At 46.0% G+C, this 27,336-nt stretch overlaps 1 protein-coding gene across 2 annotated transcripts in view; it reads right to left on the bottom strand.

Moving 5' to 3' along the window:
* LOC147732780 (uncharacterized) overlaps positions 1–27,336 on the bottom strand; it is a 635,036-nt gene that overhangs the window by 482,816 nt on the left and 124,884 nt on the right. The window contains exon 5 of one of the 2 annotated variants that reach the window (XM_086957331.1): positions 2,128–2,241. In XM_086957331.1, the coding sequence (XP_086813457.1) occupies positions 2,128–2,241 (114 nt within the window). The remainder of the gene's footprint in view (positions 1–2,127; positions 2,242–27,336) is intronic. The other variant, XM_086957332.1, reaches the window with a different exon arrangement.

Below are 27,336 nucleotides of genomic sequence, written 5' to 3'. Positions count from 1 at the left end.
GAGACCTTCCCCATCCAACATGGCTGAAAACATTAAGCCTACCCCATGGTCAGTAGGCCTTTTTAGTAGCATTCGAGTATGAGACAACTGAAACGACCAAGCATATAGTTTTAGATCTGGGGCTGCTAAGCCCCCCTTCTGCCATCGCCTTCTAAGCTTCTTCCAGGCTATTCTCGGTAATTGTTTGTTCCAAATAAAAGAAGTGATATCTGACTGTAATTTAGATATATAAGTCTGATCAAAATAAAGGTTAATGTTATTGAAAAGAAATGAGATTTTGGGCAGAATGGACATTTTAATCAAGTTTACTCTCCCAATCAAGGACAATTGAAGGTGGGACCATGACTGCATTAACTTCCTACATTCTTTAGCAACTGCTGTGAGATTTACTATAGCGAGTTTATTGAGATCCTTTATTATGTTTAGGCCCATATAACGCATTGATTCGCCCGCCTGTACTTCCAATGCACTCACATCATCGTTCCAAACCAACATCTCTGTCTTTGATGTATTGATCTGGTACCCTGATATCCGACCAAACCCCCGAGCAATTTCGAATATTACAGGGAGAGCAGTAGTTACATCTGATGTGAGGATAAGCAGACCAATATCTGGGCTCAGGGACCTGTCTTGTGTAGTGGCTACCTTAAAATGGTGTATTAGTGTAGCTCTTAACGAAAGAAAAAAAAATTCTTTCTTGTTTTCCCCTCACTCACCGGAGTTTCCTCACGGTGACATGCTTCATCATTGGGGTCATCCCAGTTCTCTACGAAAAGGGGCGTGCTACAACTTGCGAACTACGTAGGAGCACTGTTAAAGTGAAGGACTATGTGTGGTGTGAAGAGAGTGGAGTGGATGTGTGTGTGAGTGTTAAAAATACCGTGCTAGTGGGCCTCAATGTTTTATTCTGCTCCTAGACCGGTATGTTAAAAGTGGGGTTCATACTGTGTACCAACCAGTGATGTAGGTGGGTTCAGTATATGGTCAACATGTTTCACGCTACCCCTAGCGTTTCGTCAGGACCATACAGGGACCAGCCCTGTATAATACCACTCCTACAAAACCTAGATTTAGGATTAAAGAATTTATTAGTGCGAAAATATTTACAGTGGATGACGCTGTTCCTACTTGGTACACGCGTGGTTCAGAGTACATACGCTTGGCTTTTTAGGCGGATGTATTGCTCAATGGTGAACATTTGTAGGTGCTTAATGGCACATCATGGTCTCTTAGGGGGGGCGGTATCGCCTCGATGGAAACAATGTTCCTAGTCAGCAATGCCGCGTGGTATTACCTAGCTGAGATGCGGTCCGAGGGGAAGCTATGTATCGGAGTACCTTTTAAAAAGCCAAAGTTCTACCGGCATGCAAACATTCCGAAACACATTTGGCTTCGTGCTCTGGTACAAGAAGAAGCAGAGGTTGTCACATGTCCCACTTGCTGAAATGGTGTTAAACAAGCACTGACAATACCAAATGACTCTCCTTGGCAATTTGGGTGGGATGGTTATATTTTGTATTTAATTTTTATTGCAAGCATATGCCACAAAAATACAAAGAAGAAAATAAAGAAAACATGCCGCCACTTGAACATGGTGGTCAGGTCCTTGCAATAAAAAGTGTAATTTAAAAAGAAAGTAATCAATACATGTACTTAGCACATCACAGGAAAACACAATTCATAGTGGCACACAGAAAAGGCAGAGGAAAACATTTGCAAAGTAAAGTATTAGTCCACCAGCCCTGTCACTTAAGTACATTTCTTTTTGTGCAAATGTGATCAGACAAACGGAGAGTGCAAGAGAGCCAATGACTAAAGTGGGTTGAGTCATTGCCCCATACTGTATGCTGCTGTGGGCAGAAGAAAAATTTGAATAACAGTCCGACAAACCAATAGAAGATGAAGAATGCCCATTAAAAGCTCACTTAAGTATGTATTTGTTTATTTTTTTATTAATTATTTGTTTTTATTCCATGAGACTTTTGAGACAGCTAAAGTGTTGTCTAGGACAGATCTGAATATGTCGGACACCCGTGCAAATATGTTCAATCAATATCTTTGCTGAATTCAATAGGTGGCAGATTGGGACACTGTCTGCAAACCAGAAATTCATAAAACAACTTTTACCTATGTTATGGGCAGATTTACTTTCTCCTTCTACTCCACAATAAGAATCCACGAGACTCGAATGAAACTCTTCTTTTCTCAAAACGTTTCCAGAATTAAGGATTGGATCACCTGCTTAAAAAAACATGCAGTTACTTCAAAGTTCAGGTTTTGGTTTGAGAAATTCTAAAGTAAATTTTATGGGAATATTGTGATCAGCAATAGCTGGCCAGGGTCAAATGGAACAAATATAGACAAAGTGATCAAAAAGGTCTAAGAGAGAGCAGACTTTAGATCAGGGGTTTCCAACTTGTTTTGTAATAAGAGCAACTTTTGTTCAATGGAAATCATCCAGAGTTCTATTAATAGTGTTGCAATAGTGACTGTATAGCTTAGCCACGGAGAACTGGGGCTCTGAGCAAGTCAACTAATCTGCTATTAAAAAATGCAATTAAAAAACAAGTCCGCCTCCGCTCTCGTGCACTGGACTTGGAGTCCCTGGCAAAAGAGGTTTCCATGAGACCCAAAGCCTGCCACACACGGCGTACAACGCTAAACAACATCTTACGCAGGCAGTGGGCCTCCCAGCTCTATATAAAATTCTAGCCTACAGATTACACCCCCTGCCCCACAAAGAATTATATCCCACTGAAGGAACAGGCTTAGGGAACAAGGAATGCAGGCTCTGTATCTACAAACGGGAGTCCCTGAGCCACATCCTATTTTGTTGCCCGACCCTGCACACAGCCCGTTGCCTCTACCTCAGGCCCATCATCTTACAACTGGGGACGCAAACCACAAAGGAGGCGGTCTATCAATTGTACACATTGAACTCAGTTAAACAGATGGCCACATTTGGCAAATTCATTCAACAGACTCGTTCCAAGTTGATGGCCATCACGAGCTAAACGTCCAGAGCCTTACCCGATGCATGTCGTTCCGCAAGAAAATAGACTCTAACCCTCTTTGTTTACAGGCACCCAGATCTTGAGCATACAGACTTGTTTTAAAGAATATGATTTCTCTGATCCTTTTTAACTTTTGTAGCTTTGAACTTTGGTTTTAATGTAATGGTTTTGAGTAACCACACAATAAATTATTCATTCATTCAATAGTGACTGTATCGGGCAAGATAACATTAGAGGCCATCCTATGTATTATTAGCAGCAATCCCACCTCAGTGGATCAGTCAGGGTGATGTATAAAAACACCAGTAAATAACAAACACTTCATCAATTTGCAATGGCTTTCAGTGGGTAGTACATGAGAGCCAAAGCTGCAATGCCCCTGGCACCAAAGTAATAATGTAAGTAATAATTCTCTCCAATCACACAGCTTTAAATATATTTTGGTAATTTGCTCTAAACATCAGCTGATGAGTTTGGAAACAACAAAAATGTTCACCTGGAATACATGGTTTTCAGTTTTGGGATGCATGTATTATTTCAATTAAACAAAAACCTGTAATGTATTAGGCAGGGCTTCACAATGGAGAGCTACGTACAAGTGCCACAGTAGCTCACCAGCTACTCTTTGGAGAAGCGTGGTTTATATCTTTCCACATAAAGGAGCAGAGCAGGGCAGAGGGTAAGCGGTTTCTGTAGAGAGGGCGAAGCGATGTTCAAAATGGAGTCGTTTAATGATGTAAGAGCATGTACAATTCCAGGAACTCCTCTTTCCAAGTGAGATTGTTCACCATCTCCCTATGTGAAAACGCCTATATTTTGATAAAATGTAAACAGAATAGAGTGTGTTTCAAGACCATACCTGCCAGTCCTTTTTGTTATTAGGGACATTGGAGTAACACCACAGTCAAAGTGGGATGGTGGAAGATGAATTTGGTGAGCCTTCTTTAATGGAATTGGTTGGTTGACCGGACTTGTGTGTCCAAGGGAAGCCTCTGAAATGTGGTTTCTATAAGGCACAGGCTATCTTTCTGTATGATGTTTTATTGGCCTGACATACAAGTCAGCTGACCTCCCTGTGTTTCCACCTGGTGGTTCTAGATCTGTTTTGAGAAGTGGAATGCTCAGGGAAGCCACAGGGACTGCACAGAGATAGCTGTGATTGCATTCTACTCACTTGTCTTAATATGCAATGCTGTCTGGTGGTGGCGCTATAGGTCTTTGGTTGCAACTCCCAGGGGTATTGTGGATCCATCCTTTACTCTTGTTAACTGGGATCATGGCTCAGAATGATGACCAGATGGGAGGTTGTGCGAGGATGGCCCGCACTGGCCTCTGCATCACCCTTTTCATTGCAGACTTCAATAATCACTTTCTCATATATTCTTGCTGAACCCTTCTCTACTGGCACCGGCTCCATTTCTGGTTGTGAATTGGGAATTTGGTGGGTAAGGTGAGAGATTTTGTTGAACCTGACAATGGGACCTAGCAGTGTAGGCAGCCAGGATGGAAGCAATACCCGTTGTAGGGTTGAGTTTCCCATGTGGCTTTCTGCGAGCACTGACTATCCAGACATGAAGTCAAAAGTAAATCTAGCCTGCAGGTTAAACACAGTCAAGGCTCAAGTGTTAGTATGGTAGGAAGCTTTTCAGAGAGCAGAGGATTCCTGTGGCCTAAGACCAGGCTCTGTTAGGCACCAATGCTTTCTTGACTCAGCCATTAGTGATAATGGGAAACATTGTACCAGAATTTTAAATATATATATATATTTTTTAAAGAGTTTGGAATGCTTACGTTTATCGGCTCTGGTGTACCACAAACATCATTTAGGGAAAACACGCAACCTAGACAAGGAGCCCTTCCTCATACACTCCTTTCTGCCTTCCTGAAGCTTATTATGTTATTTTCCCTTTGGGCAATAAAGGCTTTCAAATCTCCTGGCAAAATCAGCAGGTGTATCTCGGACCCGGTCCCTTAATGTTTCCACTTTTGTTCTAACCATCACATACAGTATACCAGTTTTAGATCTTCCACCTTCCCCCTTGAAGATGCCCTCTCAGCTTTGAGCAGGAGCTGGAGTGGTGAGTGCTATAGATACAAGGCGCTCTTTTTCTTCAGACTTGAGCACTGAGAGTCCTGGTATGGTAAGTAAGGGTCAAGGGTTCAAGCCCTACTTATTTACTCTGTGATTAACCTGCTGTTGATCATAGTTCTCCACCTCCCTCCATGGGTCTTGTGGGGCTAGAAGCCATATATCACTGGTGCTATGGCTGTCGCTGGGATGCACATTTTGAGACACTTTCAACTAGATACAACAGCTGTGCTTTAAGTGGGGTGAAAATGGTGGTCCAAGTGTACAAGTCTTGCTTTGGTGTCGAACGCTCACAGTGAATATGATGGTCAGAGAACTCTCTCCCTTTAAGTAAGGTGGGACAGTGGGCTGTTAAAGAGGTGCTACGATTCTTCAAAAGTATCACATGGTATTGACAGTACTGGTTTTAATCCTGGGGGTTCAGAGTGTCACGACCCAAATGCTGCCCTGTGAACTGATGGAGGGTGGGGGGCGAGAGGGTTTTAGGGGCTGGCGGAGGTTCGAGTTTACCGAATTGTGTGTTGATGCTACATTGTGTAATGCTTGCTGTCACTGTTATTTAGGTTGCTTTTCTTGCAATAAAATATCTTTCTAAAAAGAAAAAAAATGTATCAGATGGCTGGGGATAATCCTTAATGGGAGGTTAATCTGAGGATCAAGGGCTTGAGGTTAAGGATGGTTGGTCCGCTTTGTTGAAAAGTTGTTCAGTTATGACAGAGAAATGAGCTGTGTTATGGTTCATTTCTTCTTTCATTATGTCTTGCACACACACATGCTGATTGGCCATGGGAAAAGTGATATCACATGGCGTATTATGGCCTGCCAGCATGTGTTGGAGTAAAGTGAGAGGAGTTAGTAGCCCCATAGTGAATATTCATACCATCTTGGATTATGCTAACTTTCTTCGGTGCTCAACTTGTGGAGTCTCCACTACATGCTCCCTGCCACCTTTGAGGCTAGACCAAATACGTAAGGGGTGTGAGAAAGTGCCCTTTTTCTTGCATGGTATGCCCTCACTTTTTGCTGAATTGCTGATGTTCTTTGACTGAGTGTGCCCTGGGCTCCTGCTAATTAGGTACGCATGGCCTATGTTCCTTCCCTAAAACTGCATTGAAGCCTAAACCCAATTGGCATCTCTGGCCACATGTCAGCCCCTGGTAAATGGGAGCACAGGTACCCAGGGCACTGTGACCAGAGAAGACCTATAAGGGCTGCAGCACTTATTGTGTCATCCTTAGAGGCCCTGTACCCTGACACTCACACACTGCCTTTGCAGGCTGCGTGTCTTGGTGCAGAATAAAGTGAAGAGCCAACATGGCACACATCCCTGTGTGCCATGCCCACAAACCACTGCCTACCTCAGTCACCCCTCTACCTGGATGCCCTATGCAAGTGGTGAAGGTGCAGGTGCATGAGCCCTGTACCCCTAAAGTGCCCATGTCTATTCCTGTGCACAGTACTGCCATTAAGAGTATATGGTGCTGGGAGTTTGTCATTACGAACTCCACAACACCATAATGGCACTGAAGACTGGGAAATTTGGTATCAAACTTCTCAGCACATTAAACCCACACTGATGCCAGTGTGGGATTTAATGCAAAATGCACAACAAAGGGCATCTTAGCGATGCCCCCTGAAACTCGACCAACTTCTAGTGACCTGACTGAGTGGCTGCCTAGGCTGCCACCACCAGACATGTTTCAGGACCCCTGGGTCGAGAGCTGCTGCTCTCGGGGCCTGAATCAATGTACATCCTGGGACGAGGTGCCAAGCTCCCATGGGCAGGGTACACAAAGGAGAAGCTTCCAAGGCATGACGACTTTGTGACCCTCTCCAGACCATTTGCTGCTTTCAGCAACTGGTCCCCACTGGTTCTACCCCCCACTTTGGGCGGGAAAAACATGTGAGGAAGAGAGGTGTACCCACCTCTGCCAACTCCATCCCTCATGGTGGGGAAGGCGTGGTGAAGCACAACCTCGAGTCCCCGCCATATTGAGGATGGTGGGACCCAGCCAACCAGAGACAGGCTCCTGCCCCCCTCCCACTGGAGAGTGGCAGAATAAGGGGTGTACCCACCCCAGGGATGGGACACATTGGTCCCTGCCCTTTACCTTCCTGTAACACCTCTAAATTTAGTACTTAGGGGGCACCCTAAACCCTCCTTCCTCAGATCCAGAAATGACAATAAAAGAAGATAAGAAGAAGGACGAAGAGCTGTGCAGAGCTAACAAGAGGACGACGTCCACTGACTTGGCCCCAGCCCTATAGGCCTGTCTCACCTCGAACCTGCTCCTGCAAAATCCGGGTGTGTCCTGCAGCCAGCAACATCAAAAACCCCAGAGGACCTGCCGGCCTTCACTTCAAAGACTGAATCTCCAGTGAACACCGGACTTGTTCAAACTACAGCTTCTGGTGCCGGGCAGAGACCGCGAATCCAGCCCACTCTGCACCCGCCGAACCCGACCCGAGGTTGCGTGGAAAAACACCACGAGGAGGTCACCCCAGCGATCTGGACCCGAGATCCGGCGACCCCGACCTGCCTCAAGGCTCCAGCCCACCCCTGCAGCCTAAATCCAGAAGGCCCCCCCCAACCGCAACCAGGAGCTGGTAAGAAGATCCGACCCCAAAAGGCACCCCTGCACTCGATGCCCCACAGCCTTGTGTGTCCAAACCGATGGTGCCCAGCCAACCCTTATCTCCCCAACTTCCCTCTCCAAGGGGTGGTCGCACCCAGAAGTCCTTCGTCTCCCTGCCTGCAGTGCTTTTGCAAACCGGAGATTCTCCGTAGAAAACAACAGGGCGCCTGAAGTCGAAACAGCACTGTGCACCGGCCACCCCAGTGCTGCTAAAGGTGCAGCTTTTGTGCTACTTTGGTTCCTCATTTGCCCTGACCTTAACCCTAGGAGCTTTACTCCCACAACCGAGTGGCCTGCTTGCCAGCAGCCAAAAACCGGAGGGCCCCTATCCCACATTGGATAACATTGGGGCACAACACTCTGCACCCGGCCGCCCAGGTACCTCTGAGGGTGCAACAACAGTGCATCACTGACCCTGGGGGATCCCCGAGTCTAACCCCAGAACCTTAACTCCCACAGTTGTTTACCTACCTGTGAACCGTTAACCTGTTTTCCTCCCATAGGATAACATTGACACCTTTTCTCCAAAAAGTGTGGAGTTTTGAAATCTAAAATTATTCCTTAAAAATCGCACAAACAACCAAAACGTGTTTTCTCACCTGTTTGCAGGAAATGTCCCAGTGCTGAATCTAGGTACCCAGCACTGAGTTAGAAAAGTAACGTGAAAAGTAACTTACCTGCAATTTACTGTAAATGCCTATTCATTTCAATGTACTGCTCCAAAAAGTTTCAATAGTGTGGAGTTTTGAAATCTGAAAATATTCTTTAAAAATCATGCGAATACCCAAAACGTAATTACTTACCTGTTTCGAGGAAAAGCCCCAGTCCTGAATCTAGGTATCCAGCACTGAGTTAGAAAAGTAACCTAAAAAGTAACTTACCTGCAATTTACTGAAAAAGCCTATTCATTACAATGTACTGTATTTGCTAAGTGTTGAATACTACTGCTCCCCTGTAAATCAAACAAAGTAAAATTTTGATTGCATTTTCAAACTGTTCTATATCCAGCAACATATTACTGAAAAGTATTTAATGCTTACCTGTACCAGGCTTGCTTGGTTCTAAAAATAAACAACAGTATATTTTTATACATACCCAATTGGCCTTGAGTTCAGTTATTGAGTGTGTGAATACATTTGCTGACTGAGTGTGTACATCAAATGCTTAACACTGCCGTACTGCTCGATGAAGCTACCACTCTAATAGAGTAAGGTTCTATCTAACGTTACCCTCTGCCTACCTCTGGGGACACTTGGACTCTATACACACTATACCTCATTTTGGTGTAGTATATCTAGGGCCAGTTTCTTACATCGGTGGATCAGCGGTGGGATACACAACTTGCATTTGTTGGACTACTTGGTTACCACCTGATCACACAACAGAACTCTTAAATTGGCTTAAGAATTCAGATTTTTCAAATTGGCATTTTTACCAAACTACTAAAAGTCTTGTTAGGGCCTTGCTTAAGTCCCTTTAGAATTTTAGAAAATAAAAAGTCACTATAGTCAAGGGTAGAGGGGTTCGAATTTTTGTTGGAATGTCTCAAAAACAGAACCCAGCTATTAGTGAAGATAACCACTATAGCATAGAGGACATGGCTGAGGAGCTTGACCTCACCCCTTACCTTCACTTGTCTTTTCAGGAAGTAAGGTCCATATCCAGAACTAAAAACATAGCAATGGGCCCACTGTGAGAAGTTGGCCTGGCATATGCTGTTCACTATTCTAGTGGGCACCTAGCACCAGTCCAAACTACCCTTATTGATGGTAGGTTTAAAGACAACCTATATACAAAGCTATCCTAGTGGTAGCTGTGGAGAGCAGCCTTCAGGCTAAGTCTTGAAGGAATGTAAAGCAGCTTGTTTTACCAGTCTATAATCTCATGAATAACCAAATGAAAGGAGAACCACACCAGGTATATATATAAAATATATGTATTTATTCTAAACACATCCCTCTAGTCTCTTTATGAGGCTAGAGGCAAAAGTACATTCAGTAAACTTAATTTGCACACAGTAAATTAGCAAAATATACGTTGAGCCCAAGGGGCGTACCGAACCAAATATTAAGAAAGTGGTATAAGAACCACGACTGACATAGATACAAGACCAAGAGCAAGATGTAGGTCGCCAATTATCGGCCGGTAACGGCCGATTTCAGCCGTTACCGACCGGTAATTGGTTTTTGAGATGTAGGGGCCATTATTTTACAGAATCGGTAAATTTACAGATTCTGTAAAATACCGAATCGGTAATTTTACCGATTCGGTAAATCCTAGATGTAGGTAGCACTGTTTACAGTGCTACAGGCCTACAGAATTCGGTATTTTATTACCCAATACAATTGGGTGGTAAAATACCAAATTCAGGTGTACATGCACATCTGTGCATGTACACCTGTGCCATGTAACACACAGACATGCCCTTAGGGCATGTATGTGTGCCACATGGCACACAAGCCTGGAATTGGGGTGCTACAGGGTGTCAAATCGAATCAGTATTTCCCATTGATTCCTATGGGCTTCAAGGCCCATAGGAATCAATAGGAAATACCGATTCGGTATTTATGAATCGGTAAATGCTGAATCATACCGATTCGGTAATTCTAAAATAAGAATTACCTACATCTGCCCCCTTCCTATTTACCTACTCTTAAATACCGAATCGGTATGATTCGGTATTTAAGAGTAGGTAAATAGGAATTACCTACATCTGGCCACTAGAGCCTTTAGAACCGCTGGTTTACCAGGAACCACCCACGGTAGTGACACAGGGGACCCACGGGGACGCGTGCAGTGTCTAAACACAGCCGCGAATCACCATTAACTTCTATGGGGAAAGTAGCGGTTGGAAATTTAAAGATTAGGGACACTTAGAAGAGGACTTGGAGCAAACCCCTTTAGAACTAGGAGGTTCTAGAGTCAACACCCACGGGAGCACAGGAGTACTCGAACTACCTCACCCAGGGAAGCCGGGTGCATAGGTGTCTTTTCGTGTCGGATTTCGTCGTCAATTTCAATGGCATGCTGCAGCAAAGTGTTGCTGGCGACTAAGTGGAAAGTGTACAGGTGGATCCAAGGGTGGATCGGAGATGTGAAGAACCTGAAAGCAGAGAGGACAGAGTCTGGGTCACTTGCCAGTGACCATGAAGGCGATGAGCGGTTGCCCACCGATGTTGGGTGATTTCAGGTGAAGAAGGTGAAACTTGACTCTTCAGCCATGAGGACCAGGAGGCGACGCCGATGACCAGGTGCTGGATTCGAGCTGTCCCACGAAGGATGTTGAGTGCTGCGGTGGTGGTTTCAGGATTGGACCCAACAAGCCTTGGCAACAACTACCCACACAGAAAGCAGAGATTGGCTTTGGTGCATACCAGCAAGGTCTGATGGACTTACCTCTTGGTTGGGAGTCAGGGCACATCTGGAGCAACAAGGGAAGCCCAAAGGAAAGAAGAGTTACCTTTGTGGGTCCCAGTTGAAGGACCAGGGACCGCGAAGGGGTCTTGAGCAGAAATGCTAGAAGCGAGCTCACGGAACACTCGTGGAGTGTAGGCCAACAATGTTCGGTGCACATGGTGCTCAAGGCTTAGACTACAAGTAGCCCAATGCACAACTTTGGGAAAACTCAGGAAGTGAATGCACTAGCAAATGTGCATGGTGTCCAGGAGTTCTGGTCCCACGTCACTCGTGAGGGCTGCGGGTCTCAGCTTTGGTGGGATCTCGTGTCATCCTCTGAGAAGTCTGAAGTCCGTGTCCTGTGTTGCAAATACTTTGGGGTCCGACAGGAGCCTTGGAAATGCAAACCGACAAGATACTATTTTGGTGCCTGTTTGAACAGGGGAGTCACTCCTTGTCCCCAAGGGAGATTCTTCCGCCTTCTAGTCATGTAGAATGTCGAAGTTCAGGATATATGTATCAGAGTTTCGTCCAAGTGTAATCCGAAGTCCTAAGGACTGAGGTCCCATACTTATACTAAGAAAGGGGGTTGGAAATACTCTGGGGACCCACCTATGGGAGGGTCTGGGAAGAGGGGTGGTTTCATACATTCCCTTTGTCCAGTTTCGCGCCAGAGCAGGGGCTGAGTGCCCCTGCAACCGGTTTGAACTGGCATATGCACAGGGACACCAGGTGTGCCCCCAGCACTGTCTGAAAAGCATTCTCTGAATGCACCCACCCATCCCCAATACACTAAAGCCTGTCTGGGAGGTGGTTACACCTCGCTGTGACAGGAAACCTATTGTCCAGGCCTCCCCTGCTGGAGTTTCATCCAGCAGCAGGAGGTCAGACCCGTATCTGTGGCTGCAGCATCCATTTTATGATGCTGGGGCTCTTTTAAACTATTACCGGTAAGGTCAGTGTGTACATGTCTCTCCCTCTAGAAGGGTGGAATTCTACCCCTGCCGCCAGGACTGGCGGGGGGGATGGGGAGTTACGATTCCAAAGTGTTTGACACCAAACACAACATGTTTCTATGCAGCCGTTCCAAAGTTAGCATTTACCGCGAGCTTATAATGCACTTAAGAGTACATGGTCTGGCTGCATCACAGAACAGCCTCAGAGAAAAGGCTACGAAAGCTGCAAACGGTTCCTGCTCATGCATGGGCACCCTCTCGCACAAAACCAAGCACTCTGTCTTCAGGATTGATAAGGCCTGCCATAGGAGTGACTTATAGCTTTATATGTGTCAGTGATTAAAGGTAGATATAGGTAACCTATATCTTAGTAAGGGGTGCATGCACCACCTTACCCAGGCTGCAGTAGCAGACCGTGGTGTCATTTTGGAGGGCTTCCTAGGGGTGGCATAATACATGCCTCAGCCCCTGGTAGGTCTCTGGGGTACCTATGCCCTTAGTACCTAAGGTACCATATTCTAGGGACTCACAAGGGTAACCAAGTATCAATCTGGAGTATACCTAAAGTACATGCAATCATTTTAGAGAGGAAAGCAGATAGGCAGGGGCCCTGAATAGCAGGATCCCAGCCATACTAAGTCGAAAACCTTCAAAACACAAGGAAATAGTGGGGGCAACCATGCAGTCAGATTCCACCTTCCTACACCCACATCCAACCAAACAAAGGCTTCAGGAGCTGCTGGCTGTGTATGCTTTTGAGAATGGTAATGACCATGCAGAAGAGGAAGGAGGTGAGGAGGGTGGAGATAGGTACCCACCTCCAACACTTTCTAGGGAAGAAAGGAAAAAGTCCCTTTACCCTTACTTCCAAGATTTTTTTTTTTTTTTTTTACTTTATTTTCCAGATTTGATAAACAGGCGTTATAAAGATGTGACATTGCAGATTGCAACAATGATGGTAACAAAGCACATATATAGTAAATCATGCATGGCATGTTCATACATATCAATGAAAGTGAGCGGTGAAATATAGCTACGCATCGAGGACATACATTGTTCAAACAACCCAGTAATACAGCGATACATGTTGGAAAGAGACCAGATCGTCCGTGGCAAACAAAATCAACCAGACAGCAATATCGCAACAGAGACAATGAGCAAATACAGACAGTTCCCCCAATATGCAACTAATAGTTGACACCTAGCCAACCCCCTCAGGGACTATGCCACTTGCCAACTGCGAGTCCTGCGCTGAATCGTCCTGCGTCTGGCAATGTATTCCCGGTATGGGCACCATATGTCCACCAGTCTTCACGAGCTAGGGATTAAAGTGGAAAACTCCTCACAATTTACATTTCAAAATGCCAAACTCCTGAGCCAAGCCTGTAGAGTGGGGACTCTCCTGCTACCCCACAACGCAATCTCCTGCTTGGCCAACAGGAAGCCCAAGGCAGCCAGTTTCCTGACCTTCCGAGGGAAGTTGGACACATAACCCAACAACGCAATCTCAGGAGTGGGTAAAAGCAGCATGGATAGCATGTCCCCCAGTGTTGAGTGGACGAGGGTCCAGAATTGATGTATCCTAGGACAAGTCCAGGCGAGGTGCGCAAAATCGGCAAAGGGAGATCAGCATTTCTGGCAGTGGTGGGGTCTGGTGTGATTTATTCTGTGGGAGCGTGCGGGGGTGCGGTACATTCTGCTGAGAAATTTAAAATGGAGTAGTTTGTGTCTGCTGTTCAATGAGACCTCCTTGGTGGCCCTACAACATTGTTTCCACTGATCGTCGGAAATAGGTTTACCCAGATCTACCTCCCAAGCTGCCCGCACCTTCGAGTCGGACACTGGCCGGATCACACTACACTGCTTGTATATTTTTGAGACCAAAAGAGGCAACTCAGGAGAGTACAGCGACTCTAGTCCCAGCAACCGATGCAGTTTTTCCCATGCCCAGCATGTGGTAGAGACAGTTTGAACATCTCGCGGGTCTTGAGGGAATCCTGTAGGAAGAATAGTAGCAAGCTGGCGTGGGAGCACCAAGTCCGCCTCCGGCTTTAAATACGGGACATGCACGTCCGGGTGAAACCAGACATGTGCATAGCAACATTGTGCTATCAGGTAGTACAAATAAAAATCAGGAACCCCGAAACCCCCCTCTCATGTGGTAGAGTCAAGGTCCGCCAGCACACCAGAGGAGTCTTATCTCCCCACACGAGTCGTATCAACAACGTACGCAGTTGCGAGAAGAAGGTCTTCGTAAGAGGGATAGGGACATTATTGAAAAGGTAGAGAAACCGGGGCAGGACCACCATCTTAATTATGGCAACTCTCCCGGCCATAGAAAGGGGAAGGCGTAGCCATTTCACAAAAAAACAGACGTTGTGGAGGGTCAAGGGGATTATATTTAATGACCTGTCTGCTCACACCCCTATTAACAGACACAAAACACATAATAGAGCAGAACAGGTCTGGAGATGGTGTGTAACTGAACCGGTAACCGTGAAGCAACAGGATGCATGAGCGAACCAATGCTGTTGGAAAATTTTGGAAACCGCATGGCTGGTACAAGACCCATCAGACCACCCTTACGGTGGAGTTTACGTCACGTGGGAATTGCTGATAGAACCAACCCACAACCAGCCAATCAGTGCTGGTGTGGGAATGGATGTCAGATATTCAGCCATGATGTTTACCATGGAGTGGACTTAATGGTGTGCAGTGCTTTGGTGGTAATGGTGACTAAAATTGGCTACACAGATACTGGAGGAACGTGTATACAGAGATCTATGTGTCAAGGTTTAAAAGCACGCCTGGTAGTAAGACTACCTCATGGCGCTGTGCAGGTTGGTCGACATGTTTCAGCTAGCAGGGAATTACCCCAGCTTTCTTCAGGACCCTAAGTATAAACTTGCTACTGCAACTATGACTACTAAGTGATGTATTAGGTGAAAAACAATAATAAGTATTACTAATAGATAGATTCATAGATACATATCTACCAGAAACCTCAGTGCTTGAGCGTCCACTGGCGGGAAAGAAGCAAGTCTTCTTCCTATCAAAAAACAAAGATAATTGTACAACAACACTAGTTCACGCATACAACATCATGAGCATCCAGAGAGACCGTAAAGAAAAACACACCTGCATGAATACTTGACATTCTGCATAATATATATATATAGGAAAAGCATAATAGCTTAATCACGGAGAGGCATTTCCTCCCAGTGATACTCACCCAGCCTTGTGTGGGTGAAGACCTCACCTCACCCGGCAACCGCTCGGGAGTATGAGGCCCCGCTCTACGGTGTAGAAAAAAGGGAACAGTGAGGAACTCTACCATGCCCAAGCCAATTGCTCTACACACATAACCCAAAAAACGCATGGAGGAGCCCGTCTGTCAAGGCAACCACCACCCACACCCTCCTGTATGACACATAACATGTTTAATATCCAACCTCACATAACAAAGTGCAGGCAAATAAAAGTGCCTCTAGGTAGTCTTGTATAGAGTTATCAAGCAGTTGTATAGACCATAGACTACTACATAGCCCAATCAGAGGAAGGGCATAAATGGAAAGGGTAATTGACTGTCAAAGAGTGCTAGGTAACATAGTGCTAGGTCACAGGGTCCCCTCTCGTGGTACTATGTATCAAAACTAAAGACCCATCCAAGCTAACTCTGCTGGTGTGTAGTTAGCCCAAGCTGACTGGTACTTCCAAATCTGTCTAAGCTACTAAAACGAAGAGAGTCCAATGGGACACTCACCTGTCCGTCGGTACCTCTGGTCGTTTGGCCGAGCGGAAGTGGAGGTGATTGTGGGGCCGCCCTTCATGTTTAAGTAGTAACCGAGGGGTGGAAAGGGCGTTCACTCTGCCTAGCTGCTGGAGCAAACGCGGAAGCAGACAGTACTCTGTCGCGCATGCGCAATTGTTAGGACTCTGTCGCGTATGCGCAATTGTTAGGACAAGCGTGATGGAGGTTAGAGACGCTGTGCATTCTTTTTTATGAAATCAGAGTTAGATTGGCTCACCGCTGAAAAAACGAAGTATTGAGCGCCTGCTGTTCGAAAAGTGCCTGTAGTTAAACTGGTATCTTACTTTAAGCTCGCGCGCATAAACACATCGAGAGACACTACTCTCATGAGCATGCGCCCGGCGAAAAGCGTTTTTCTATGCTTGAGGGACACCGCAAAAGAGTGTTGGCGGATACGCATCTCCAATCAATTACCAGGAAAGTGGTATTAACAGCATCAGAACTTCAAAATGCTGTGATTCTCGTCGTGGCTATGTCTACATAGCGTCCAGGACAAGTTTATTTACTTTGCTGAAATCGCATATTCTGCAAAAATCTACCAGTCTATGCCGGAATGCATATGGAAGGAAAATGCAAATTATTCCAAAATAAGGTCAAAACCATTCTAGTGGGTGTGTGGTCCACCCAAGAATTATTCCGTGATGATAAGTCACTAAACCTCATGGGGGGTTGAATACTGAAACAGTGAATATCCTGAAGTTAATGCACATGAATAAAGTAATGTGGGTGTTGTTAAAGTGTCTTAAAAGGGGGGATAGCAGTAGTGACAGGACAGACAAAGGCGACACACACAATTAATTTGGGTGAGCCATAAAGGTGCAAATAAAATTTGTTCGCAACCCAATTATATAGACCCGCAACTGAAAAGTTGCTCTTAATACAAAAAAAGAGACGTTGTGGAGGGTCAAGGGGATTATATTTAATGACCTGTCTGCTCACACCCCTATTAACAGACACAAAACACATAATAGAGCAGAACAGGTCTGGAGATGGTGTGTAACTGAACCGGTAACCGTGAAGCAACAGGATGCATGAGCGAACCAATGCTGTTGGAAAATTTTGGAAACCGCATGGCTGGTACAAGACCCATCAGACCACCCTTACGGTGGAGTTTACGTCACGTGGGAATTGCTGATAGAACCAACCCACAACCAGCCAATCAGTGCTGGTGTGGGAATGGATGTCAGATATTCAGCCATGATGTTTACCATGGAGTGGACTTAATGGTGTGCAGTGCTTTGGTGGTAATGGTGACTAAAATTGGCTACACAGATACTGGAGGAACGTGTATACAGAGATCTATGTGTCAAGGTTTAAAAGCACGCCTGGTAGTAAGACTACCTCATGGCGCTGTGCAGGTTGGTCGACATGTTTCAGCTAGCAGGGAATTACCCCAGCTTTCTTCAGGACCCTAAGTATAAACTTGCTACTGCAACTATGACTACTAAGTGATGTATTAGGTGAAAAACAATAATAAGTATTACTAATAGATAGATTCATAGATACATATCTACCAGAAACCTCAGTGCTTGAGCGTCCACTGGCGGGAAAGAAGCAAGTCTTCTTCCTATCAAAAAACAAAGATAATTGTACAACAACACTAGTTCACGCATACAACATCATGAGCATCCAGAGAGACCGTAAAGAAAAACACACCTGCATGAATACTTGACATTCTGCATAATATATATATATAGGAAAAGCATAATAGCTTAATCACGGAGAGGCATTTCCTCCCAGTGATACTCACCCAGCCTTGTGTGGGTGAAGACCTCACCTCACCCGGCAACCGCTCGGGAGTATGAGGCCCCGCTCTACGGTGTAGAAAAAAGGGAACAGTGAGGAACTCTACCATGCCCAAGCCAATTGCTCTACACACATAACCCAAAAAACGCATGGAGGAGCCCGTCTGTCAAGGCAACCACCACCCACACCCTCCTGTATGACACATAACATGTTTAATATCCAACCTCACATAACAAAGTGCAGGCAAATAAAAGTGCCTCTAGGTAGTCTTGTATAGAGTTATCAAGCAGTTGTATAGACCATAGACTACTACATAGCCCAATCAGAGGAAGGGCATAAATGGAAAGGGTAATTGACTGTCAAAGAGTGCTAGGTAACATAGTGCTAGGTCACAGGGTCCCCTCTCGTGGTACTATGTATCAAAACTAAAGACCCATCCAAGCTAACTCTGCTGGTGTGTAGTTAGCCCAAGCTGACTGGTACTTCCAAATCTGTCTAAGCTACTAAAACGAAGAGAGTCCAATGGGACACTCACCTGTCCGTCGGTACCTCTGGTCGTTTGGCCGAGCGGAAGTGGAGGTGATTGTGGGGCCGCCCTTCATGTTTAAGTAGTAACCGAGGGGTGGAAAGGGCGTTCACTCTGCCTAGCTGCTGGAGCAAACGCGGAAGCAGACAGTACTCTGTCGCGCATGCGCAATTGTTAGGACTCTGTCGCGTATGCGCAATTGTTAGGACAAGCGTGATGGAGGTTAGAGACGCTGTGCATTCTTTTTTATGAAATCAGAGTTAGATTGGCTCACCGCTGAAAAAACGAAGTATTGAGCGCCTGCTGTTCGAAAAGTGCCTGTAGTTAAACTGGTATCTTACTTTAAGCTCGCGCGCATAAACACATCGAGAGACACTACTCTCATGAGCATGCGCCCGGCGAAAAGCGTTTTTCTATGCTTGAGGGACACCGCAAAAGAGTGTTGGCGGATACGCATCTCCAATCAATTACCAGGAAAGTGGTATTAACAGCATCAGAACTTCAAAATGCTGTGATTCTCGTCGTGGCTATGTCTACATAGCGTCCAGGACAAGTTTATTTACTTTGCTGAAATCGCATATTCTGCAAAAATCTACCAGTCTATGCCGGAATGCATATGGAAGGAAAATGCAAATTATTCCAAAATAAGGTCAAAACCATTCTAGTGGGTGTGTGGTCCACCCAAGAATTATTCCGTGATGATAAGTCACTAAACCTCATGGGGGGTTGAATACTGAAACAGTGAATATCCTGAAGTTAATGCACATGAATAAAGTAATGTGGGTGTTGTTAAAGTGTCTTAAAAGGGGGGATAGCAGTAGTGACAGGACAGACAAAGGCGACACACACAATTAATTTGGGTGAGCCATAAAGGTGCAAATAAAATTTGTTCGCAACCCAATTATATAGACCCGCAACTGAAAAGTTGCTCTTAATACAAAAAAAGAGACGTTGTGGAGGGTCAAGGGGATTATATTTAATGACCTGTCTGCTCACACCCCTATTAACAGACACAAAACACATAATAGAGCAGAACAGGTCTGGAGATGGTGTGTAACTGAACCGGTAACCGTGAAGCAACAGGATGCATGAGCGAACCAATGCTGTTGGAAAATTTTGGAAACCGCATGGCTGGTACAAGACCCATCAGACCACCCTTACGGTGGAGTTTACGTCACGTGGGAATTGCTGATAGAACCAACCCACAACCAGCCAATCAGTGCTGGTGTGGGAATGGATGTCAGATATTCAGCCATGATGTTTACCATGGAGTGGACTTAATGGTGTGCAGTGCTTTGGTGGTAATGGTGACTAAAATTGGCTACACAGATACTGGAGGAACGTGTATACAGAGATCTATGTGTCAAGGTTTAAAAGCACGCCTGGTAGTAAGACTACCTCATGGCGCTGTGCAGGTTGGTCGACATGTTTCAGCTAGCAGGGAATTACCCCAGCTTTCTTCAGGACCCTAAGTATAAACTTGCTACTGCAACTATGACTACTAAGTGATGTATTAGGTGAAAAACAATAATAAGTATTACTAATAGATAGATTCATAGATACATATCTACCAGAAACCTCAGTGCTTGAGCGTCCACTGGCGGGAAAGAAGCAAGTCTTCTTCCTATCAAAAAACAAAGATAATTGTACAACAACACTAGTTCACGCATACAACATCATGAGCATCCAGAGAGACCGTAAAGAAAAACACACCTGCATGAATACTTGACATTCTGCATAATATATATATATAGGAAAAGCATAATAGCTTAATCACGGAGAGGCATTTCCTCCCAGTGATACTCACCCAGCCTTGTGTGGGTGAAGACCTCACCTCACCCGGCAACCGCTCGGGAGTATGAGGCCCCGCTCTACGGTGTAGAAAAAAGGGAACAGTGAGGAACTCTACCATGCCCAAGCCAATTGCTCTACACACATAACCCAAAAAACGCATGAAGGAGCCCGTCTGTCAAGGCAACCACCACCCACACCCTCCTGTATGACACATAACATGTTTAATATCCAACCTCACATAACAAAGTGCAGGCAAATAAAAGTGCCTCTAGGTAGTCTTGTATAGAGTTATCAAGCAGTTGTATAGACCATAGACTACTACATAGCCCAATCAGAGGAAGGGCATAAATGGAAAGGGTAATTGACTGTCAAAGAGTGCTAGGTAACATAGTGCTAGGTCACAGGGTCCCCTCTCGTGGTACTATGTATCAAAACTAAAGACCCATCCAAGCTAACTCTGCTGGTGTGTAGTTAGCCCAAGCTGACTGGTACTTCCAAATCTGTCTAAGCTACTAAAACGAAGAGAGTCCAATGGGACACTCACCTGTCCGTCGGTACCTCTGGTCGTTTGGCCGAGCGGAAGTGGAGGTGGAGGTTCGAGTTTACCGAATTGTGTGTTGATGCTACATTGTGTAATGCTTGCTGTCACTGTTATTTAGGTTGCTTTTCTTGCAATAAAATATCTTTCTAAAAAGAAAAAAAATGTATCAGATGGCTGGGGATAATCCTTAATGGGAGGTTAATCTGAGGATCAAGGGCTTGAGGTTAAGGATGGTTGGTCCGCTTTGTTGAAAAGTTGTTCAGTTATGACAGAGAAATGAGCTGTGTTATGGTTCATTTCTTCTTTCATTATGTCTTGCACACACACATGCTGATTGGCCATGGGAAAAGTGATATCACATGGCGTATTATGGCCTGCCAGCATGTGTTGGAGTAAAGTGAGAGGAGTTAGTAGCCCCATAGTGAATATTCATACCATCTTGGATTATGCTAACTTTCTTCGGTGCTCAACTTGTGGAGTCTCCACTACATGCTCCCTGCCACCTTTGAGGCTAGACCAAATACGTAAGGGGTGTGAGAAAGTGCCCTTTTTCTTGCATGGTATGCCCTCACTTTTTGCTGAATTGCTGATGTTCTTTGACTGAGTGTGCCCTGGGCTCCTGCTAATTAGGTACGCATGGCCTATGTTCCTTCCCTAAAACTGCATTGAAGCCTAAACCCAATTGGCATCTCTGGCCACATGTCAGCCCCTGGTAAATGGGAGCACAGGTACCCAGGGCACTGTGACCAGAGAAGACCTATAAGGGCTGCAGCACTTATTGTGTCATCCTTAGAGGCCCTGTACCCTGACACTCACACACTGCCTTTGCAGGCTGCGTGTCTTGGTGCAGAATAAAGTGAAGAGCCAACATGGCACACATCCCTGTGTGCCATGCCCACAAACCACTGCCTACCTCAGTCACCCCTCTACCTGGATGCCCTATGCAAGTGGTGAAGGTGCAGGTGCATGAGCCCTGTACCCCTAAAGTGCCCATGTCTATTCCTGTGCACAGTACTGCCATTAAGAGTATATGGTGCTGGGAGTTTGTCATTACGAACTCCACAACACCATAATGGCACTGAAGACTGGGAAATTTGGTATCAAACTTCTCAGCACATTAAACCCACACTGATGCCAGTGTGGGATTTAATGCAAAATGCACAACAAAGGGCATCTTAGCGATGCCCCCTGAAACTCGACCAACTTCTAGTGACCTGACTGAGTGGCTGCCTAGGCTGCCACCACCAGACATGTTTCAGGACCCCTGGGTCGAGAGCTGCTGCTCTCGGGGCCTGAATCAATGTACATCCTGGGACGAGGTGCCAAGCTCCCATGGGCAGGGTACACAAAGGAGAAGCTTCCAAGGCATGACGACTTTGTGACCCTCTCCAGACCATTTGCTGCTTTCAGCAACTGGTCCCCACTGGTTCTACCCCCCACTTTGGGCGGGAAAAACATGTGAGGAAGAGAGGTGTACCCACCTCTGCCAACTCCATCCCTCATGGTGGGGAAGGCGTGGTGAAGCACAACCTCGAGTCCCCGCCATATTGAGGATGGTGGGACCCAGCCAACCAGAGACAGGCTCCTGCCCCCCTCCCACTGGAGAGTGGCAGAATAAGGGGTGTACCCACCCCAGGGATGGGACACATTGGTCCCTGCCCTTTACCTTCCTGTAACACCTCTAAATTTAGTACTTAGGGGGCACCCTAAACCCTCCTTCCTCAGATCCAGAAATGACAATAAAAGAAGATAAGAAGAAGGACGAAGAGCTGTGCAGAGCTAACAAGAGGACGACGTCCACTGACTTGGCCCCAGCCCTATAGGCCTGTCTCACCTCGAACCTGCTCCTGCAAAATCCGGGTGTGTCCTGCAGCCAGCAACATCAAAAACCCCAGAGGACCTGCCGGCCTTCACTTCAAAGACTGAATCTCCAGTGAACACCGGACTTGTTCAAACTACAGCTTCTGGTGCCGGGCAGAGACCGCGAATCCAGCCCACTCTGCACCCGCCGAACCCGACCCGAGGTTGCGTGGAAAAACACCACGAGGAGGTCACCCCAGCGATCTGGACCCGAGATCCGGCGACCCCGACCTGCCTCAAGGCTCCAGCCCACCCCTGCAGCCTAAATCCAGAAGGCCCCCCCCAACCGCAACCAGGAGCTGGTAAGAAGATCCGACCCCAAAAGGCACCCCTGCACTCGATGCCCCACAGCCTTGTGTGTCCAAACCGATGGTGCCCAGCCAACCCTTATCTCCCCAACTTCCCTCTCCAAGGGGTGGTCGCACCCAGAAGTCCTTCGTCTCCCTGCCTGCAGTGCTTTTGCAAACCGGAGATTCTCCGTAGAAAACAACAGGGCGCCTGAAGTCGAAACAGCACTGTGCACCGGCCACCCCAGTGCTGCTAAAGGTGCAGCTTTTGTGCTACTTTGGTTCCTCATTTGCCCTGACCTTAACCCTAGGAGCTTTACTCCCACAACCGAGTGGCCTGCTTGCCAGCAGCCAAAAACCGGAGGGCCCCTATCCCACATTGGATAACATTGGGGCACAACACTCTGCACCCGGCCGCCCAGGTACCTCTGAGGGTGCAACAACAGTGCATCACTGACCCTGGGGGATCCCCGAGTCTAACCCCAGAACCTTAACTCCCACAGTTGTTTACCTACCTGTGAACCGTTAACCTGTTTTCCTCCCATAGGATAACATTGACACCTTTTCTCCAAAAAGTGTGGAGTTTTGAAATCTAAAATTATTCCTTAAAAATCGCACAAACAACCAAAACGTGTTTTCTCACCTGTTTGCAGGAAATGTCCCAGTGCTGAATCTAGGTACCCAGCACTGAGTTAGAAAAGTAACGTGAAAAGTAACTTACCTGCAATTTACTGTAAATGCCTATTCATTTCAATGTACTGCTCCAAAAAGTTTCAATAGTGTGGAGTTTTGAAATCTGAAAATATTCTTTAAAAATCATGCGAATACCCAAAACGTAATTACTTACCTGTTTCGAGGAAAAGCCCCAGTCCTGAATCTAGGTATCCAGCACTGAGTTAGAAAAGTAACCTAAAAAGTAACTTACCTGCAATTTACTGAAAAAGCCTATTCATTACAATGTACTGTATTTGCTAAGTGTTGAATACTACTGCTCCCCTGTAAATCAAACAAAGTAAAATTTTGATTGCATTTTCAAACTGTTCTATATCCAGCAACATATTACTGAAAAGTATTTAATGCTTACCTGTACCAGGCTTGCTTGGTTCTAAAAATAAACAACAGTATATTTTTATACATACCCAATTGGCCTTGAGTTCAGTTATTGAGTGTGTGAATACATTTGCTGACTGAGTGTGTACATCAAATGCTTAACACTGCCGTACTGCTCGATGAAGCTACCACTCTAATAGAGTAAGGTTCTATCTAACGTTACCCTCTGCCTACCTCTGGGGACACTTGGACTCTATACACACTATACCTCATTTTGGTGTAGTATATCTAGGGCCAGTTTCTTACATCGGTGGATCAGCGGTGGGATACACAACTTGCATTTGTTGGACTACTTGGTTACCACCTGATCACACAACAGAACTCTTAAATTGGCTTAAGAATTCAGATTTTTCAAATTGGCATTTTTACCAAACTACTAAAAGTCTTGTTAGGGCCTTGCTTAAGTCCCTTTAGAATTTTAGAAAATAAAAAGTCACTATAGTCAAGGGTAGAGGGGTTCGAATTTTTGTTGGAATGTCTCAAAAACAGAACCCAGCTATTAGTGAAGATAACCACTATAGCATAGAGGACATGGCTGAGGAGCTTGACCTCACCCCTTACCTTCACTTGTCTTTTCAGGAAGTAAGGTCCATATCCAGAACTAAAAACATAGCAATGGGCCCACTGTGAGAAGTTGGCCTGGCATATGCTGTTCACTATTCTAGTGGGCACCTAGCACCAGTCCAAACTACCCTTATTGATGGTAGGTTTAAAGACAACCTATATACAAAGCTATCCTAGTGGTAGCTGTGGAGAGCAGCCTTCAGGCTAAGTCTTGAAGGAATGTAAAGCAGCTTGTTTTACCAGTCTATAATCTCATGAATAACCAAATGAAAGGAGAACCACACCAGGTATATATATAAAATATATGTATTTATTCTAAACACATCCCTCTAGTCTCTTTATGAGGCTAGAGGCAAAAGTACATTCAGTAAACTTAATTTGCACACAGTAAATTAGCAAAATATACGTTGAGCCCAAGGGGCGTACCGAACCAAATATTAAGAAAGTGGTATAAGAACCACGACTGACATAGATACAAGACCAAGAGCAAGATGTAGGTCGCCAATTATCGGCCGGTAACGGCCGATTTCAGCCGTTACCGACCGGTAATTGGTTTTTGAGATGTAGGGGCCATTATTTTACAGAATCGGTAAATTTACAGATTCTGTAAAATACCGAATCGGTAATTTTACCGATTCGGTAAATCCTAGATGTAGGTAGCACTGTTTACAGTGCTACAGGCCTACAGAATTCGGTATTTTATTACCCAATACAATTGGGTGGTAAAATACCAAATTCAGGTGTACATGCACATCTGTGCATGTACACCTGTGCCATGTAACACACAGACATGCCCTTAGGGCATGTATGTGTGCCACATGGCACACAAGCCTGGAATTGGGGTGCTACAGGGTGTCAAATCGAATCAGTATTTCCCATTGATTCCTATGGGCTTCAAGGCCCATAGGAATCAATAGGAAATACCGATTCGGTATTTATGAATCGGTAAATGCTGAATCATACCGATTCGGTAATTCTAAAATAAGAATTACCTACATCTGCCCCCTTCCTATTTACCTACTCTTAAATACCGAATCGGTATGATTCGGTATTTAAGAGTAGGTAAATAGGAATTACCTACATCTGGCCACTAGAGCCTTTAGAACCGCTGGTTTACCAGGAACCACCCACGGTAGTGACACAGGGGACCCACGGGGACGCGTGCAGTGTCTAAACACAGCCGCGAATCACCATTAACTTCTATGGGGAAAGTAGCGGTTGGAAATTTAAAGATTAGGGACACTTAGAAGAGGACTTGGAGCAAACCCCTTTAGAACTAGGAGGTTCTAGAGTCAACACCCACGGGAGCACAGGAGTACTCGAACTACCTCACCCAGGGAAGCCGGGTGCATAGGTGTCTTTTCGTGTCGGATTTCGTCGTCAATTTCAATGGCATGCTGCAGCAAAGTGTTGCTGGCGACTAAGTGGAAAGTGTACAGGTGGATCCAAGGGTGGATCGGAGATGTGAAGAACCTGAAAGCAGAGAGGACAGAGTCTGGGTCACTTGCCAGTGACCATGAAGGCGATGAGCGGTTGCCCACCGATGTTGGGTGATTTCAGGTGAAGAAGGTGAAACTTGACTCTTCAGCCATGAGGACCAGGAGGCGACGCCGATGACCAGGTGCTGGATTCGAGCTGTCCCACGAAGGATGTTGAGTGCTGCGGTGGTGGTTTCAGGATTGGACCCAACAAGCCTTGGCAACAACTACCCACACAGAAAGCAGAGATTGGCTTTGGTGCATACCAGCAAGGTCTGATGGACTTACCTCTTGGTTGGGAGTCAGGGCACATCTGGAGCAACAAGGGAAGCCCAAAGGAAAGAAGAGTTACCTTTGTGGGTCCCAGTTGAAGGACCAGGGACCGCGAAGGGGTCTTGAGCAGAAATGCTAGAAGCGAGCTCACGGAACACTCGTGGAGTGTAGGCCAACAATGTTCGGTGCACATGGTGCTCAAGGCTTAGACTACAAGTAGCCCAATGCACAACTTTGGGAAAACTCAGGAAGTGAATGCACTAGCAAATGTGCATGGTGTCCAGGAGTTCTGGTCCCACGTCACTCGTGAGGGCTGCGGGTCTCAGCTTTGGTGGGATCTCGTGTCATCCTCTGAGAAGTCTGAAGTCCGTGTCCTGTGTTGCAAATACTTTGGGGTCCGACAGGAGCCTTGGAAATGCAAACCGACAAGATACTATTTTGGTGCCTGTTTGAACAGGGGAGTCACTCCTTGTCCCCAAGGGAGATTCTTCCGCCTTCTAGTCATGTAGAATGTCGAAGTTCAGGATATATGTATCAGAGTTTCGTCCAAGTGTAATCCGAAGTCCTAAGGACTGAGGTCCCATACTTATACTAAGAAAGGGGGTTGGAAATACTCTGGGGACCCACCTATGGGAGGGTCTGGGAAGAGGGGTGGTTTCATACATTCCCTTTGTCCAGTTTCGCGCCAGAGCAGGGGCTGAGTGCCCCTGCAACCGGTTTGAACTGGCATATGCACAGGGACACCAGGTGTGCCCCCAGCACTGTCTGAAAAGCATTCTCTGAATGCACCCACCCATCCCCAATACACTAAAGCCTGTCTGGGAGGTGGTTACACCTCGCTGTGACAGGAAACCTATTGTCCAGGCCTCCCCTGCTGGAGTTTCATCCAGCAGCAGGAGGTCAGACCCGTATCTGTGGCTGCAGCATCCATTTTATGATGCTGGGGCTCTTTTAAACTATTACCGGTAAGGTCAGTGTGTACATGTCTCTCCCTCTAGAAGGGTGGAATTCTACCCCTGCCGCCAGGACTGGCGGGGGGGATGGGGAGTTACGATTCCAAAGTGTTTGACACCAAACACAACATGTTTCTATGCAGCCGTTCCAAAGTTAGCATTTACCGCGAGCTTATAATGCACTTAAGAGTACATGGTCTGGCTGCATCACAGAACAGCCTCAGAGAAAAGGCTACGAAAGCTGCAAACGGTTCCTGCTCATGCATGGGCACCCTCTCGCACAAAACCAAGCACTCTGTCTT

This window comes from Lissotriton vulgaris, chromosome 2_1 (genome assembly GCF_964263255.1).
Source record: "Lissotriton vulgaris chromosome 2_1, aLisVul1.2, whole genome shotgun sequence".
Taxonomy (NCBI): Eukaryota; Metazoa; Chordata; class Amphibia; order Caudata; family Salamandridae; genus Lissotriton; species Lissotriton vulgaris.
The sequence above is the reverse complement of the archived record's forward strand: the minus strand, read 5'-3'. Positions and strand labels throughout refer to the sequence as shown.